Raw genomic sequence first — 18982 nt, 5'->3', positions numbered from 1 at the left:
GCTCCTCTGGTTTCCTCTCTCTCTCTCTCCCGCCTGGCGGGTCCCCATGGCTGGCCAGCTGTCTGGCTGGCTGGTGCTTGTCTGGAGCCCCCCCCCCCCCCCCCCCCCCCGCCCCCCTTGTGACAGCTGCTGGTTCTTAAACTTGGGCGCTCTGCCCCATTTTGGTTTCCTTCTCCTGGCCTCCCTTCCCAGCTCCCAGCTCCTTGCTCTGTGTGTGTGTGTGTTTGTATGTGTGTGTGTTTTTCCTGAATAAGCATGGCCAAGTGCACTGCTTGAGAGGCTGTCCTGTGAGTGCATGCACGGTCAGTCAACTGCTCTTCTACGCTGCCCTCTTTCTATCAAACTGGAGAGACTCCCCTGCAGTTTCTCTCCCTCCCGTCTTATCTCTACCCCTATTTCCCTTATTTTTTCCCCCCTTCTCTCTCTCTCTCTCTCTCTCTCTCTCTCTCTCTCTCTCTCTCTCTCGCTCTCTTCGTCTATCTCGCTCACCCCACCTTTTCCCCCTTTCCTCTGCCTCCCGCCCCCTTGTTATGAGATCACCTCCTTTCGGGTTGCATTGACAACCCTCTTTTTTACCATTACCACGGCAGCCGGGACTTTGCTAAGACATAGTCCCTGCACAGTTGTGTCTGCCGAGTGTGCTGCCAATTCTAATTATTCTCTCTGTGTACTTTCTCCTGTGCCACACATAACAGGCATAACCGTAAAAACAGCCCAAGTGTCCTTGGGCTCTGTGATAATTGCTCTATTAGTAAATGGGGATAAAATACAGCACCATCAACAGATTTCATTTGATTTGGTCTGAGTTATTTATTTATTTATTTTTAACGACAAATAGCTCACAGGAAGGATTCTGTTTGAGATGCCTATAAAGGGTTGAATTTTCTAATTTTAGTTCTGCTGCCTCGAGGGAATAGATTTTTTCCCACTCTCTCCATTCTCTCTTCGCTCTCTCTGTACTCTCTCTTTCTCTCAGGGGAGTCTTTACTGCAATCGTCGGCGTAACAGTCGCAAGTGCCCAGAATGTCTAATGACTTCACAGAAAAGGCACCAGCGCCCTTGCCAAGCTCTGTGCATATTTATACATTTAGTGAGGAGTTTTGTGTAATTTGAATTGCCAATTATACAGTCTCGTGTACTTTGTGTAGCTCCTCAGCATTGGCATGATCTAACACTCTTCTTCTCTAAACTCATTCATGCTATCCACTCATCAGAGATGCCAGGCTGATTTTAATGGTCTGACACCATTCCCAAATTGCTGGATAAGCATATATTTTAAATTGGGTTATACCCTATTACATCTAACCTTGACATTTACAAATTTCACATAAAATGTACAAAAAAAAAGAAAGAATAAAAACTCCAATACATATCTATTTACACTCATGCAAGTGTAACTTTATGGGAGGAATTTCACATTATCTTGAGTTATGCAAAGGAACTTATGTATTGACAGCGCAATGAATTGTTTGTATGGAATATGTTTGATCAACACCATATGTATTTGTATTTTCACATCATTCAGTTATTTTGTTGGGACTTGTACCCACTTGCTACCTTGGTGAATAATTTGATAACTTGATCGCTTGATTATAACCTTTCCAAGTCATAAATATACATTTACTGAGTTTTGTGTATAACCTCCTTAAAGCTGTATCACAGCGCCATCTACTGATCATAGGTACTATAACAGGTTAATAACAGATGAGCAGGCCCTGTATTCATACACCTTAATTTAGGATCTTAATATTCATCTTACATCTTGCTCTCTCATAAACAATTGCATGGTACAATTCTCCAACATGTGCATACAACTGAATTCTAGATGATGAACCCTGAACCTTGTGTATTTTGTGAACATTTAGATGAATATAACACATCATTATTAAAAAAATATTCATTTGTTTGGTTGCATGGTGAATTACACACAACCCAAACCAAAATCAGACCCTGTGACTCATTGTTACTCATTGCTTGGAGTTGATTTTTTTTAATACAATAACAAGAACAATGGGACAAAGATATTTTCGGTCTGTGTACATGTGGTTAATTGCTTTTCTGTGTTAAAACAGAGCAATGAAAAAATTTTAAATGGCTTGTTTTGTTATCTCGCATATAAACCAAAAAACGACTTAATATTTCGATTTTCACATGTGGGTGGGGTTAAATGTGGAATGCCTGTCACTGGCCAAATGCACAGCCAACACTTCCTATCCCTTCAAAATATGAGTTTACATGTGGAAGCTGCTGAGGGGAGGACGGCTCATAATAATGGCTGGAACGGAGCAAATAGAATGGCATCATACACATGGAAACCACGTGTTTGATATATTTGATACCATTCCACAATTCCGCTCCAGCCATTACCATGAGCCCATCCTCCCCAATTAAGGTGCCACCAACCTCCTGTGGAGTTCACCTATCTAACTTCTATTGATCTATGATCTATTAATTCATAGCTATTAATTCATCTATTGAAGCTAGAATCCTTAGTTGGACTTACAAAATAATGAAGAATATAACTTATACCTCATGAGCTTAGTTAGTTCAACTGTCATACCCCATCAGAACCTTGCTTTACTCCAATGTTTGTAAAAGATGTCAATGTAAACAACAACACTGTATAGACTCAAAACATGGTTAAAACTATCATTTTGATATCATGGATGGTCAGTCCTTGCATCCATAGCTCTGCCTATGAATGTGAGAGTGGTTACATTTCTCCAGGCCCAACTCTCAGCTTTTTACCAAAACAGAGGTGGGGTGAAACTTTGTTATTGTTTCAACTACGGATTCTCACTTTAATGCCAAGATAAGGGGATATTTCTCAATTTCTGCTTTAGATTTAGGGTTCGTTTTGTAAGCTAGCCACAAGAACGATAGTGTATGTTAATGAACTGCTGTTACTGTAAATGGTTAGCTGCTAAGTGAAATATCCTAGATACCTAGCTAACCATTGGTAATCTTATTCAATGATGGCATACAGCAAAAACAACAGTATCTATGGCTAGACTAGAGATATGCCCCTAGCTATATTCTTTCACTGTTTACAGCAGGTCTCCAGCTATTCACAATGATACTCTGAGGTGGAACCAGAACTGCTCTGCTTCACTATCAGTCTGATAGGGTGCCGTGGCTGTGTCCAGAAATTGAATTAAATATCCAACCAATTCCTCAAGTGATAAACAGTGTTAATTTTGGCAGCCATTTTAGATTACATTTGAGTCATAGTCCCATTTTAGTAATTTCATCCTTCGTAGTTTTAGTTATTATCAGTTGACTAAAAACTCTGGATAATTTTAGTCTAGTTTTAGTCAAAGTCATTTTAGTCACATTTTACTCTAGTCATATTTACCTCTAACTTCCATCATGTGCACATTAAGATAGCCTTGTCCAACTAGGCCTACTATCCCCTCATATAGCTGGCACATTGCTATTGTGGCAGATTGTAACCAATACCATTGCCAGCCATGATTTACCACATAGACTACAGAGCCTTGGCTACAGGTTAAACAATGTAGGCCTACAGCTCTGATTTTCTCCACATTATAACCTTGTGATGGAGGTAAATAACAGTGATTCCCTTAATACTTGGAGAATCTGAGCTTTCCAACAATACCAGAATGATTTTGTAAAAAAAACATTATGATTGGTAGATCAGCTTTAATATTGCAGATAGATTGTGGCTTCCATCAATGTAATTGTCTGCATCATTTTTGAAAGTTTCTTCAAGTGCAGTTTCTTCAAGTGCAGTCGTAAAAACCATCAAGCGCAATGATGAAACTGGCTCTCCTGAGGACTGCCACAGGAAAGGAAGACCCAGAGTTACCTCTGCTGCAGAGGATAAGTTCATTAGTGTTAACTGCACCTCAGATTGCAGCCCAAATAAATGCTTCACAGGACTGCAATCAACATCAACTGTTCACATGGCTGCAATCAACATCCACTGTTCAGAGGAGACTGCGTGAATCAGGCCTTCATGGTCGAACTGCTGCAAAGAAACCACTACTAAAGGACACCAATAAGAAGAAGAGACATGATTGGGCCAAGAAACACGAGCAATGGACATTAGACCGGTGAAAATCTGTCCTTTGGTCTGATGAGTCCAAATGTTCGATTTTTGGTTCCAACTGCCGTGTCTTTGTGAGACGCAGAGTAGGTGAACGGATGATCTCCGCATGTGTGGTTCCCACCATGAAGCATGGAGGAGGAGATGTGATGGTGTGGGGGTGCTTTGCTGGTGACACTGTCAGTGATTTATTTAGAATTCAAGGCACATTTAACCAGCATGGCTACCACAATGACCCAAAACAGACCTCCAGGCTGTGTAAGGGCTATTTGACAATGGAGAGTGATGGAGTGTTGCATCAGATGACCTGGCCTCCACAATCACCCGACCTCAACCCAATTGAGATGGTTTGGGATGAGTTGGCCCGCAGAGTGAAGGAAAAGCAGCCAACAATTGCTCAGCACATGTGGGAACTCCTTCAACACTGTTGGAAAACACATTCCTCATGAAGCCGGTTGAGAGAATGTGAAGAGTGTGCAAAGCTGTCATCAAGGCAAGGGGTGGTTACTTTGAAGAATCTCAATATATTTTGATTTGTTGAACACTTTTTTGGTTACTACATGATTCCATATGTGCTATTTCATAGTTTTGATGTCTTCACTATTATTCTACAATGTAGAAAATAGTAAAAATAAATAAAAACCCTTGAATGAGTAGGTGTGTCCAAACGTTTGACTGGGTCTGTAGTTGTTGTTCCAAATACCTAATGATGTATTGTACAGTCAATCTCTCCAATCTTCGTCCAATCATATTTCAGAGGTAACCCGTTTCAGTCTCATTTAGGAGATACGTTAGATGAAAATGAGATTTTAAAATTAACAGCTGGTCAGGCAGCTATCATACAGGTACTCTAGTAAGTGACAACGTTGATTCTAGGTTGGCTCCTGCTTGCAAAATGTGAATGTTTAGGATAACACCTACAAGGAGTTATTTTGTGTTACTACATGATTCCATATGTGTTATTTTGTAGTTTTGATGTCTTCACTATTATTCTACAATGTAGAAAATTGTCAAAATAAAGAAAAACCCTTGAATGAGTAGGGGTGTCCAAACTTTTGACTGGTAATGTATATTTTTTAAAATAAATGTTCCTTTATTAATTCCCACTAACCCTACCATCCCTCCCCTAATTGGAGTAAACTAATGGACAACAACTATTAGGCATCTACTTCCAATGTATGCATACTATATACATTTTATGGACACAGTATAGTTTACAATAGTTATCTTGTTGTTTTTAGTCCCATCATTCAGCTCCACTCAACCCCTCCCATCTATCTCTGAAAACCATCCAGTTTTTATTGATATTTGCCATATATTTTTCAACTGTGCTGTAATGTTTCACAAAGTTCTGAACCGTTCTCATAGATTCTACAGATTGTAAATTGAAGATAACATTTTTGCTAAGAGTATTATTATATTATTATTCGATTGACTAAGACTTTTTAAATCACCCAGCAGTGCTATTTGCAGAGTTAGCTCCAGGTAAATGTTGCATTTCTTCAGCCATTCCTGACAAAAAAACAAGCTACATATGGACAGTACCAAAACAAATGCAGCAAAATGTGCTGAGCTGTGATGGTTGTATCCCCCATACAGTAACTTCGGAAAGTATTCAGAACCCTTGACTTTTTCCACATTTTGTTACGTTACAGCCTTATTCTAAAATGGATTTTTTTTTTATTTTTTTTTTATGTATTATAATTAAAAACAGAAATACCTTATTTACATAAGTATTCAGCCCCTTTGCTATGAGACTCAAAATTGAGCTCAGGTGCATCCTATTTCCATTGATCATCCTTGAGATGTTTCTACAACTTGATTGGAGTACACCTGTGGTAAATTCAATTGATTGGACATGATTTAGAAAGGCACACAACTGTCTATATAAGGTCCCACAGTTGACAGTGCATGTCAAAGCAAAAACAAAGCCATGAGGTCGAAGGAATTGTCCGTAGAACTCTGAGACAGGATTATGTCGAGGCAGAGATCTGGGGAAGGGTACCAAAAAATGTCTGCAGCATTGAAGGTCCCCAAGAACACAGTGGCCTCCATCATTCTTAAATGGAAGATGTTCGGAACCACCAAGACTCCTAGAGCTGGCCGCCCAGCCAAACTGAGCAATCGGGGGAGAAGGGCCTTGGTCAGGGAGGTGACCAAGAACCTGATGGTTACTCTGACAGAGCTCTAGAGTTCCTTTGTGGAGATGGAAGAAACTTCCAGAAGGTGGTAGAGTGGCCAGACGGAAGCCATTCCTCAGTAAAAGGTACATGACAGCCCGCTTGGAGTTTGCCAAAAGGCACCTAAAGACTCTCAGACCATGATAAACAAGATTATCTGGTCTGATGAAACCAAGATTGAACTCTTTGGCCTGAATGACAATCGTCACCCTACGGCGAAGCATGGTGGTGGCAGCATCATGCTGTGTGGATGTTTTTCAGCAGCAGGGAATGGGAGACTAGGCAGGATCGAGGCAAAGATGAACGGAGCAAAGTCCAGAGAGATCCTTGATGAAAACCTGCTCCAGAGCGCTCAGGACCTCAGAATGGGGCGAAGGTTCACCTTCCAACAGGACAACGACCCTAAGCACACATCCACGACAACACAGGAGTCACTTCGGGACAAGTCTCTGAATGTCCTTGAGTGGCCCAGCCAGAGCCCGGACATGAACCAGATCAAACATCTCTGGTGAGACCTGAAAATAGCTGTGCAGCGATGCTCCCCATCCAACCTGACAGAGCTTGAGAGGATCTGCAGAAAAGAATGGGAGAAACTCCCCAAATGCAGGTGTGCCAAGCTTGTAGAGTCATACCCAAGAGGACTCTGTAATCGCTGCCAAAGGTGCTTCAACAAAGTTCTGGGCAAAGGGTCTGAATACTTATGTAAATGTGATATAATTCTTATTTATTTTCTATTAATTAGCAAAAAAATCTACAAATCTGTTTTTGCTTTGTCATTATGGGGTATTGTGTGTAGATTAATGAGGGGAAAAAACAATTTAATCTATTTTAGAATAAGGCTGTAACGGAACTGTAAGGTTCTGTATTTATTTTCTTAGTCAACCTTGTGTTCTTGAACATAGCCCTGTTTCTTTGTGTTCTTGAACGTAGCCCTGTCATTCATTTTTGTTCATTGATTTCACCTGTGTTAGTTACTCACCTGGTCTCATCAGCTCCTTATTTAGTTCAGCTCATTCTGTTTGTGCTTTGTGAGGTATTGTTTGTTTTGACTCGACTAAGCCTTTTTCTAGCTCGTTTGGGAGAACCAGTTATAGCCTTCAGTCCTAGTTTTTGATTCTCCTGCCTGTTTGCCTACCTGTGTATGACCATTGCCTGCCTGTGACCACGATTCCTGCCTTTTGCGAAGGCAAAATGAACACCTGCTGCGCTCTGCGCCGTGAATCTACACCTTTTTCTCACTGAGTATTGATTACAGTAACAAAATGTGGAAAAGGTCAAGGCGTCTGAATACTTTCCGAAGGCACATTATATGTAACATTCTATTGGTTGCAAGAATTTTGTATAATAATTTAAATTGAAAAACTCTGAGTATTAAATCGAGCGTTGTTTTGTGTATCAGTTCATAAACCATGTGCCATGGAATCGGTACATCGAAACTCTCTTCCCAACTATTTTGCAATCTATATGGCACAGCTGTCAATTTTTTCGTCCTTAAATGAAAAACTGGTATACTTTTGTATTTGTGACAATTTTCTTTAGCCAATTTTGGTCTTTAAATCAGGGCCGACAGACAATTTCCTTACTTTCTCCCCCTTCCACTTGCCTCTTCCATTTTTGCAATTAGTTGGTTGTAATTTTGAGTAGAGCAGACATTTCCATATATTTTTGTTAGCTGCCTGTGTAACATAACTCCACCAGTCCTATTTATGATATAATTTTCAAAGATTATACTTTTATTTTTTATACATATAGTTTTTTTAATCAATTTGTATATTTGAGTTTAACCATACTATTTGTTGTAATATTTGTTCTGTCCTTTCTGGTGGATTAAACTGAAATAGCAACCAACTTTCTATGGCTTGTTTTAAAAATTGTGATATTTTGGAGATTATTTCATTTTCAAATAACCGAACGTGAGTGGTTGTAATCTGAATAAAGGGAAAAAGACCATTCTTGAACATGGGGTGAAACATTCTTACTAATTTGCTAGAGAACCAGTTCGGATTTAAGAATAACATTTGAATGACTGATGCCTTTAGTTAGAGGTCTAAATCTTTAATATCTAATCATTTCTGCCTTCCCCAAAAACATTTTTGCTCATCAAATTTTAAAAGCAAGTCGCTAGGTGAAGGCAGGGCCATAAGTAAATAGGTAAACTGTGATATGACTAAATAGTTAATCAGGGTGATTTTTCCAAAAATAGACAGATATTTTCCTTTCATTGGTAGCAAGATCTTATCTATTTTTGCTAACTTTCTATAAAAATGTATTGCAATGAGATCATTTCTTTCTTTAGGGATATGAATACCGAGTATGTCCACTTCACTGTCAGACCATTTTATTGTTAAACTACACGGTAATGTAAAAGTTGTATTTTTTAGTGATCCAATAATTAATATAGTACACTTATCCTAAAATACCAGAATGATTACTGTATTCCTAATATAAAGCAAATAGCATTAGTATTTCCGATGGGACAAAGCAACTGCACTCGCATTTGCGGACCGTGATAGCAGCAACACAGATGAATTAACTGTGTACATGGCAAAATAAAGCTTCTGATTTGATCAAATCAAATTTTATTTTTTGCCATTTATGAATGTGTTATTCAATGTGTTTCAATGCGCCGAATACAACAGGTGTAGACCTGAAAGTGAAATGCTTATTTACAAGCCCTTAACCAACAAAACAGTTATAAGAAGAAAAAAAGTGTTGAGTTAAAAACAGATAAGTAAAAAATAATTAAAGAGCAGCAGTAAATAAAATTACAGTAGGGAGGCTATTTACAGGGTGTACCAGTACAGAGTCAATGTGCGGGGGCACCGGTTAGTCGAGGTAATTGAGGTAATATGTACATGTGGGTAGAGTTAAAGTGACTATGCATAAATAATAAACAGAGTAGCAGCAGCGTAAAAGATGGGGTGGGGTGGGGGGGACAATACAAATAGTCCAGGTAGCGATGATTAGCTGTTCAGGAGTCTTATGGCTTAGGGGTAGAAGCTGTTTAGAAGCCTCTTGGACCTAGGCTCCGGTACTGCTTGCTGTGCGTTAGCAGAGAGAACAGTCTATGACTAGGGTGGCTGGAGTCTTTGACAATTTTGAGGTACTTCCTCTGACACCACCTGGTATAGAGGTCCTGGATGGCAGGAAGCTTGGCCCCAGTGATGATTGTGTCCTCCTCCCAGAGTGAAAAGAACCTTGGCGTGACCCTGGACAACACCCTGTCGTTCTCCGCTAACATCAAAGCGGTGACCCGATCCTGTAGGTTCATGCTCTACAACATTCGCAGAGTACGACCCTACCTTACACAGGAAGCGGCACAGGTCCTAATCCAGGCACTTGTCATCTCCCGTCTGGATTACTGCAACTCGCTGTTGGCTGGGCTCCCTGCCTGTGCCATTAAACCCCTACAACTCATCCAGAACGTTGCAGCCCGTCTGGTGTTCAACCTTCCCAAGTTCTCTCACGTCACCCCGCTCCTCCGCACACACCATGGTCTTGTAGCATCTGCTACAAGACCATGGTGCTTGCCTACGGAGCTGTGAGGGGAACTTTCATTGTCCCCAGCACAAGGTGCACCTGTGTAATGATCATAATGTTTAATCAGCTTCTTGATATGCCACACCTGTCAGGTGGATGGATTATCTTGGCAAAGGAGAAATGCTAATTAACAGGGATGTAAACTAATTTTGTGCAAAACATTTAAGAGAAATATGCTTTTTTTGTGTACAGAACATTTCTGGGATCTTTTATTTCAGCTCATGAACATGGGACCAACACTTTACATGTTGCGTTTATATTTTGGTTCAGTATAGCATTGGGCAGCACTATTGAAGAATTTCACAATTTTTAAGTAGTCAACTGGGTTGGACTTCCTATTGGTTAAGGATGGATCACATAATTCCATCCAGGTCATCAGGAAGGTTCAGCCAATGAATTATATAAGCAAACATTCCATAACTGTGTAATGAATACTCAGGGAGAAAAAGGTATAGATTCACACGCAGAGCGCAGCAGGTGTTTATTTTGCCTTCGCAGAAGGCAGGAATCGTGGTCACAGGCAGGCAATGGTCATACATAGGTAGGCAAACAGGCAGGAGAAAAACTAGGACTGAAGGCTGCAACTGGTTTCACAAACGAGCTAGAAAAAGGCTCAATAGAGTCAAAACAAACAATACCTCACAAGGCACAAACAGAATGAGCTGAACTAAATAAGGAGCTGGTGAGACCAGGTGAGGAACTAACACAGGTGAAATCAATGAACAAAAATGAAAGACAGGGCCACGTTCAAGAACACAAAGAAACAGGGCTACGTTCAAGAACACAAGGTTGACTAAGAAAACAAATACAGAGCCTTACAAACTGCAGGTGGCAGTAAATCATCAACCTTGGCTTTATACCGGTTCAAACAACACACACCAGGTGGCAGTAGGTCTATGCATCCATTCCGTTTGTTTACCAACTCATAGAAGTAGTAGAAGAAGAAAATGGACTACTTCAAAAATGTCCTCAATGGCGCTGCCCATGCTCTTACAGACGCCATAATGGGACAGATATAATGTTGTGCCCTCTACCTAGCTCTATGGTATGACCCTTATAACCACTTTTAAGGTTTGTGAGGTGAAAAGGGGGGGGGGGGGGGGGAGTGTTTCATGGGTCTTCAACAGCTGCATGTACTGTCTCTTGCGGTTATTTTCATTCTTCAAACTCACAAAAGAATATACCATTTTATTCATGTTTGATTCACACACTATTCAGACTGAAGTGCTCTACCATAGTTGCAACGTCTTGCTTACTTGCTAAAGCAAAATAATTGTTTTGTTGTTGTTTGTTGAGTTAAATTGTCTTTCTTTTTCTCATATATTTGTTCCATGCTGTCACTTTCTGAGGAAGTAAATCCTTTACCAGGATATACACTTACAGTTTCTGCTAACACTTAAAGAATCACTATTAAGTGAAAACACTGCCAAGATCATTGCTGGATAGATGTGCTCCCAGGGGTAATGCCTTAGCTATAGCTCAGTGAGAAAACATTGTCTTCAATGATGGGGGCTTCAAGGTTCCATTCCCTGTTGGATACAGGATACAGTTAACATGCATCAATATCAAAGGGTGATAAACAGCCGGCTCTTAATAATGTAATAATAATGTAATACATACAGTGCACGTTTACACCCACCCACCCACACTGGAGTTGTTCTCGGGGGGCTACTTGGGTATCTGTTTTTCACATCAATGCCTCTAATATTTAGCAGTGGACTGATGCAGTTAGCTAGTACGTGTATGGCGGAAGACTCATTGCGGCCATGCATAGCTCGAAATAGTTCAGTGAGTGCAGACTGGAGGCCCCCATTGTTAGCTCCACAGTTCTAAGTAGAGAAAGCCTTGCTCAGAAGCTGTTGTGAATAACCAGGGGAAGGAGGGGGGATTTGGCCCCACAATAAGAGCATTGAGGCCTGTCTGTTGTGGTACATGAACAAAGCACTTGGCGTTGGCAATGGCTGGTTCCCTTTCTTTGTCCCCTAAATACAACTGCTAGGAAATCAAGTCTAAACACAATGGAGGGAGAATTGATTAGCAAACTATTGACAATACAATTTTATGTATTTACCATTATCATAGTTATACAATGGAATGCCTGGAGCTTTATCTACTAAGCATTTACACCAGTGTCGTTTTTATTTTCTATTGACCTTTTTTTATCCAGGAAGAGTCCCTTGAAGTTTGTAACTTATTTTATGAGGCAGACCAAGATGTAAATAGGAACATGTTATATTGTAAAGGGTATAATACCACAGTAGTTGAAGGTAAAATAAAGATGGATATGGGAAAGTTAATCAAGACAGTTTCATGTTTTGGCTTTGTTTTTGTCTTCCATTCCCTTTGAACTAGGCTAGAGCAGAAGCTTAGCAAATCAGCCTTCCCAATGTGCTAATCAAATATGCAGCAACCATCAAACATATCATACCCACAACCAACATGAATTGAGAAAAGTACATACGGATTTGAATATACACAACATATCACAGTACAAAACGCCACTGGATGAAAACTTAGCACATTTGTTTCAAAGCCTTTAAAAATGTTTTATTCCCACCACAGCTTCCGTGACCTCTGGACATAAAACAAATATATCACATTTCAAAACAGTACACTTCAAAACACATTCTGTCCACATTCTCCTTACTCATTGAGCTCTTCTTCCTCATCATTGGCCGTGGCCTCCTGGTACTGCTGGTACTCAGACACTAGGTCGTTCATGTTACTCTCTGCCTCAGTGAGGAGCTCCATCTCGTCCATGCCCTCCCCTGTGAACCAGTGCAGGAAGGCCTTGTGGCGGAACATGGCCGCAAACTGCTCCGAGATGCGCTTGAACAGCTCCTGGATGGCTGTACTGTTGCCGATGAACGTGGAGGCCATCTTGAGGCCGCGGGGTGCGATGTCACACACGGCCATCTTGATGTTACTGGGGATCCACTCCACAAAGTAGCTACTGTTCTTGTTCTGGATGGCCAGCATCTGCTCGTCCACCTCTTTCATGGACATGGGCCCGCGGAATACAGTGGCCACGGTGAGGTAGCGGCCATGGCGCGGGTCACACGCCGCCATCATGTTGCAGGCGTCTAACATCTGCTGGGTGAGTTCCAGCACCGTCAGGGCGCGGTACTGCTGGCTCCCCCTGGCGGTTAGCGGTACAAAGCCAGGCATGAACAAGTGCTGGAGGGGAATGTGTGTGCTCCCTGGCTTGGAGGGAAGCAAAAGTCATTCCGCTACCTAAGAATAGTAAAGCCCCCTTTACTGGCACAAATAGCTGACCAATTAGCCTCTTTGTTGCCTCTTTGATTAATGCCCTCCTTGCCTGGTCCGTGAGTTTTGGTGGGTGGCCCTCTCTTGGCAGGTTTGTTGTGGTGCCAAATTCTTTCAATTTTTTAATAATGGATTTAATGGTGTTCCGTGGGATGTTCAAAGTTTCTGATATTTTTTTATAACCCAACCCTGATCTGTACTTCTCCACAACCTTGTCCTTGACCTGTTTGGAGAGCTCCTTGGTCTTCATGGTGCCGCTTGCTTGGTGGTGCCCCTTGCTCAGTGGTGTTGCAGACTCTGGGGCCTTTCAGAACAGGTGTATATATACTGAAATCATGTGACAGATCATGTGACACTTAGATTGCAAAAAGGTGGACTTTATTTAACTAATTATGTGACTTCTGAAGGTAATTGGTTGCACCAGATCTTATTTAAGGGCTTCATAGCAAAGGACGTGAATACATATGCACGCACCACTTTTCCATTATATATTTTTTAGACTTTTCATTTCACTTCACCAATTTGGACTATTTCGTGTATGTCCATTACATGAAATCCAAATAAAAATCCATTTAAATTAAAGGTTGTAATGCAACAAAATAGGAAAAACGCCAAGGGGGATGAATACTTTTGCAAGGCACTGTATTTGAAAAAATGGTGGTTGACCAGATACAATGCTATTTTACAGTAAACAAATTGACAACAAACTTTCAGCATGCTTATAGAGAAGGACATTTAACAAGCACAGCACTTACACAAATGACTGATGATTGGCTGAGAGAAATTGATGATAAAAGATTGTGGGGCTGTTTTGTTAGACTTCAGTGCGGCTTTTGACATTATCGATCGTAGTCTGCTGCTGGAAAAACGTATGTGTTATGGCTTTCCTCCCCCTGCTATATTGTGGATACAGAGTTACATATCTAACAGAACACAGATGGTGTTCTTTAATGGAAGCCTCTCCAACATAATCCAGGTAGAATCAGAAATTCCCCAGGGCAGCTGTCTAGGCCCATTATTTTTTTCAATCTTTACTAATGACATGCCACTGGCTTTGAGTAAAGCCAGTGTGTCTATGTATGTGGATGACTCAACAATATACACATCAGCTACCACAGCGACTGAAATGACAGCAACACTTAACAAAGACTTGCAGTTAGTTTCAGAGTGGGTGGCAAGGAATAAGTTAGTCCTAAATATTTCTAAAACTAAAAGCATTGTATTTGGGACAAATCAGTCACTAAACCCTAAACCTCAACTAAATCTTGTAATAAATAATGTGGAAATTGAGCAAGTTGAGGTGACTAAACTGCTTGGAGTAACCCTGGATTGTAAACTGTCATGGTCAAAACATATTGATACAACAGTAGCTAAGATGGGGAGAAGTATGTCCATAATAAAGCGCTGCTCTACCTTCTTAACAGCACTATCAACAAGGCAGGACCTACAGGCCCTAGTTTTGTCACACCTGGACAGTTCAGTCGTGTGGTCAGGTGTCACAAAAAAGGACTTAGGAAAATTGCAGTTGGCTCAGAACAGGGCAGCACGGCTGGCCCTTGGATGTACACAGAGAGCTAATATTAATATGTCAATTTCTCCTGGCTCAAAGTGGAGGAGAGATTGACTTCATCACTACTTGTATTTATGAGAGGTATTGACATGTTGAATGCACCAAGCTGTCTGTTTGAACTACTGGCGCACAGCTCGGACACCCATGCATTCCCCACAAGACATGCCACCAGAGGTCTCTTCACAGTCCCCAAGTCCAGAACAGACTATGGGAGAAGCACAGTACTACATAGGGCCATGACTACATGGAACTCTATTCCACATCAAGTAACTGATGCAAGTAGTAAAATTAGATTTAAAAAACAGATAAAAAACACCTTATGGAAGAGCGGGGACTGTGAAGCAACACAAACATAGGCAAAGACACATGCATACACACACACGATAACATACGCACTATACACACACGTACACATGGATTTTGTTGTGCTGTAATAAGCATGTAATGTAATGTAAGGCTTCCTAGCATCAGGAATCAAAACTTTTGCCCCTACAACCCTATCTAGGTTTCATACCACCAGAAAACAAAACCTTGGAATTTCTTGGTCGTCACTATCTGGGCACGGTTACCTGTTAGCGATGGAATTTAGGCTTATGACTGTTTTAACGATGTATCTTTCCTACAACAGCCAACGATGTAACACGTGTTTCCCAAATATGCGTTTCCCAAACCACCACGCAGAGAGAACAGTCGCTAAGTGCGTCGTTGGAACATGTGTAGATATAGGATCGAAAGGCAGCGCTGATCTCGGATCAGCTTTCTCAATTTAAATCTTAGTTTAACATGATCATTATTTCACAATACTGACGACGGAACAGTTTTTAACATAATGCAAACATTTTACATAATGCAAATTTGTCTGTGAAGTTCTATCAAAAATATTGCAATCCTGGCAGAAAGTGTTATGGTGTTAGGAATAAAACATTTGAATGCAGAAACAGGTGTAACTCTGCCTGGTTCAGACATCTAAGAGGCTTATACACTTTCTGAGTTGTTATTCTTTTCATGAGTTGTCCAGTAAAAAGATTTCAAGGAAGGCATATGAGTTATTATATAGCTACACGTGGTCCCAAACAATGGAGCTAAACATTTCTTCTAACTGTGAAATAAATATACAGTATTTAAGATTATTGTTGCTGTTTGAAAGGCTCTTTATTAGGTTGAATATGAGACATTGATGAGTGACTGTTGCAGAATATTGGATTGAAAAATACATTATATTGTAATTCTTATTACAATTACTACTTCTGTGATTTAATCAAAAACAGTGCCCCAAAAAAGTAACAAAAAAAAGGACTATTGTAAGGCGCTATCTTTTTGGTCTGGTGGTATATTGATTCTCACTTGCCCCACTATGAGCCTGATTCACACTTAAATGGAACCTTTTTCATGCAGCATTAGCGCACAGTTCAAGCAAAAGCACTATGGCAGCGGTAGGCACCCTGTTCCTGGTGTGCCGTAGGTACTTTTAAGATCTGTCTTAAATATTTTAAATCTGCTAAATCATTATACATCCTTCTGATGGATTTTCCTCCTCCTCCTGTCTCCATCAGTCCGCTCCCTCCTCTCTTCCTCTCCCTCCTGTCTCTTCTCCTCTTCATCTATTCCTCTCTTCCTCCTGTCTCCACTCCCTCCTCCTCTTCCTCCATCTGTCTCCTCATGTCCTCCCTCTCCAGTCTGCTTTTCAATTCTATCTGAGCCTTCTGGTACATTTCATTGGTGTAATGCCATCCTCCATTCCACTCCACCATCTCATCTATCTTCTGCAGCAGCTCTGTGACCTGAGTGTGATTATGCCTCTGTCTATTGTTGAAGACATGATATTTGCCCTGATAACTGTTGATGAGTATCTGAAGCTTCCTGTTCTCTTTTATAAAATCCTCCACTGGTTTTCTCCAAAGCTGATCTGCACCAATAAATAATATCATAGTGTATTCTGAGGCCTCCTCTCCAAAGTTCTTCTGAATCCAATTTACACCATCCCTCCTGTGTTTACCATCCCAGCCTGATCACAAGCAGGACCGGGTGGGGACCAGGGACTGAATGCACCTTAATATTTCCCTTCTCATTTCCTCTCCACTCAGTGAAAAAAAGTCCTGGAGTTTCAATCACATCAATATTTCTCCTGTCCACCTCTCCACTCATTTCCTCACTGGGTCTTGTCACAGATGTCACAGACGGCCTGTTCACCCTGCTTCCATCCAGAAGGCAAGGTCAGTAGAGGTGCATGAAAGCTGGGACCGAGAGACTGAAAAACCGCCCAGTACCCTGCCCTGAACTTTAGACACTGTCACTAGACGGCTACCACCCGGTTACTCTACCATGCACCTTAGAGGCTGCTGCTCTATGTACATAGTCATGGAACACTGGCCACTTTAATTAATGTTTACATACTGTTTTACTCACTTCATATGTACAGTGGGGAGAACAAGTATTTGATACACTGCCGATTTTGCAGGTTTTCCTACTTACAAAGCATGTAGAGGTCTGTAATTTTTATCATAGGTACACTTCAACTGTGAGAGCCGGAATCTAAAACAAAAATCCAGAAAATCACATTGTATGATTTTTAAGTAATTAATTTGCATTGTATTGCATGACATAAGTATTTGATCACCTACCAACCAGTAAGAATTCCGGCTCTCACAGACCTGTTAGTTTTTCTTTAAGAAGCCCTCCTGTTCTCCACTCATTACCTGTATTAACTGCACCTGTTTGAACTCGTTACCTGTATAAAAGACACCTGTCCACACACTCAATCAAACAGACTCCAACCTCTCCACAATGGCCAAGACCAGAGACCTGTGTAAGGACATCAGGGATACAATTGTAGACCTGCACAAGGCTGGGATGGGCTACAGGACAATAGGCAAGCAGCTTGGTGAGAAGGCAACAACTGTTGGCGCAATTATTAGAAAATGGAAGAAGTTCAAGATGACGGTCAATCACCCTCGGTCTGGGGCTCCATGCAAGATCTCACCTCGTGGGGCATCAATGATCATGAGGAAGGTGAGGGATCAGCCCAGAACTACACGGCAGGACCTGGTCAATGACCTGAAGAGAGATAGGACCACAGTCTCAAAGAAAACCATTAGTAACACACTACGCCGTCATGGATTAAAATCCTGCCGCGCACGCAAGGTCCCCCTGCTCAAGCCAGCGCATGTCCAGGCCCGTCTGAAGTTTGCCAATGACCATCTGGATGATCCAGAGGAGGAATGGGAGAAGGTAATGTGGTCTGATGAGACAAAAATAGAGCTTTTTGGTCTAAACTCCACTCGCCGTGTTTGGAGGAAGAAGAAGGATGAGTACAACCCCAAGAACACCATCCCAACCGTGAAGCATGGAGGTGGAAACATCATTCTTTGGGTTGCTTTTCTGCAAAGGGGACAGGACGACTGCACTATATTGCGGGGAGGATGGATGGGGCCATGTATCGCGAGATCTTGGCCAACAACCTCCTTCCCTCAGTAAGAGCATTGAAGATGGGTCGTGGCTGGGTCTTCCAGCATGATAACGACCCGAAACACACAGCCAGGGCAACTAAGGAGTGGCTCCGTAAGAAGCATCTCAAGGTCCTGGAGTGGCCTAGCCAGTCTCCAGACCTGAACCCAATATAACATCTTTGGAGCGAGCTGAAAGTCCATATTGCCCAGCGACAGCCCCGAAACCTGAAGGATCTGGAGAAGGTCTGTATGGAGGAGTGGGCCAAAATCCCTGCTGCAGTGTGTGCAAACCTGGTCAAGACCTACAGGAAACGTATGATCTCTGTAATTGCAAACAAAGGTTTCTGTACCAAATATTAAGTTCTGCTTTTCTGATGTATCAAATACTTATGTCATGCAATAAAATGCAAATTAATTACTTTAAAATCATACAATGTGATTTTCTGGATTTTTGTTTTAGATTCCGTCTCTCACAGTTGAAGTGTACCTATGATAAAAATTACAGACCTCTACATGCTTTGTAAGTAGGAAAACCTGCAAAATCGGCAGTGTATCAAATACTTGTTCTCCCCACTGTATATGGAAGTTGTTTAGTGCCAAAACAGGGGTTAAATATTGGTTTAAAAAAAGAAATATATATATATATATATATATATATATATATATATATATATATATATATATATATATATATAAATAAAACACCAATATTTAACCCCTATTTTGGGACTAAACTACTTCCATATATACTGTACTTCCATTTATTTATTTTACTTGTACCGGGCTACCTTCAGACAAGTCTTGTGGGCAAAACAACTGACATGTATGTTTTTGTGAGAGTCTCATCTATCCATAGAGGGCTCATTTTTTACTTAACAAAAATATAAACACAACATGTAAAGCACAGGAG

The 18982-nt window shown here is 41.1% G+C and overlaps 1 protein-coding gene across 1 annotated transcript; it reads right to left on the bottom strand.

Moving 5' to 3' along the window:
- Nucleotides 1-12432: 12432 nt before the first annotated feature.
- On the bottom strand, nucleotides 12433-12957 carry LOC311108907 (tubulin beta-5 chain-like; the record flags this gene model as incomplete). The annotated part of the gene is made up of 1 exon (XM_084151697.1): nucleotides 12433-12957. The coding sequence occupies one exon, from the start codon at nucleotides 12955-12957 to the stop codon at nucleotides 12433-12435; it is 525 nt and encodes a 174-aa protein (XP_084007823.1).
- Between the last annotated feature and the right edge of the window lie 6025 nt (nucleotides 12958-18982).

The sequence above is a fragment of the Coregonus lavaretus genome (genome assembly GCF_964263955.1).
Source record: "Coregonus lavaretus genome assembly, chromosome: 34".
NCBI lineage: Eukaryota > Metazoa > Chordata > Actinopteri > Salmoniformes > Salmonidae > Coregonus > Coregonus lavaretus.
This window is presented reverse-complemented; position numbering and strand designations above follow the sequence as displayed.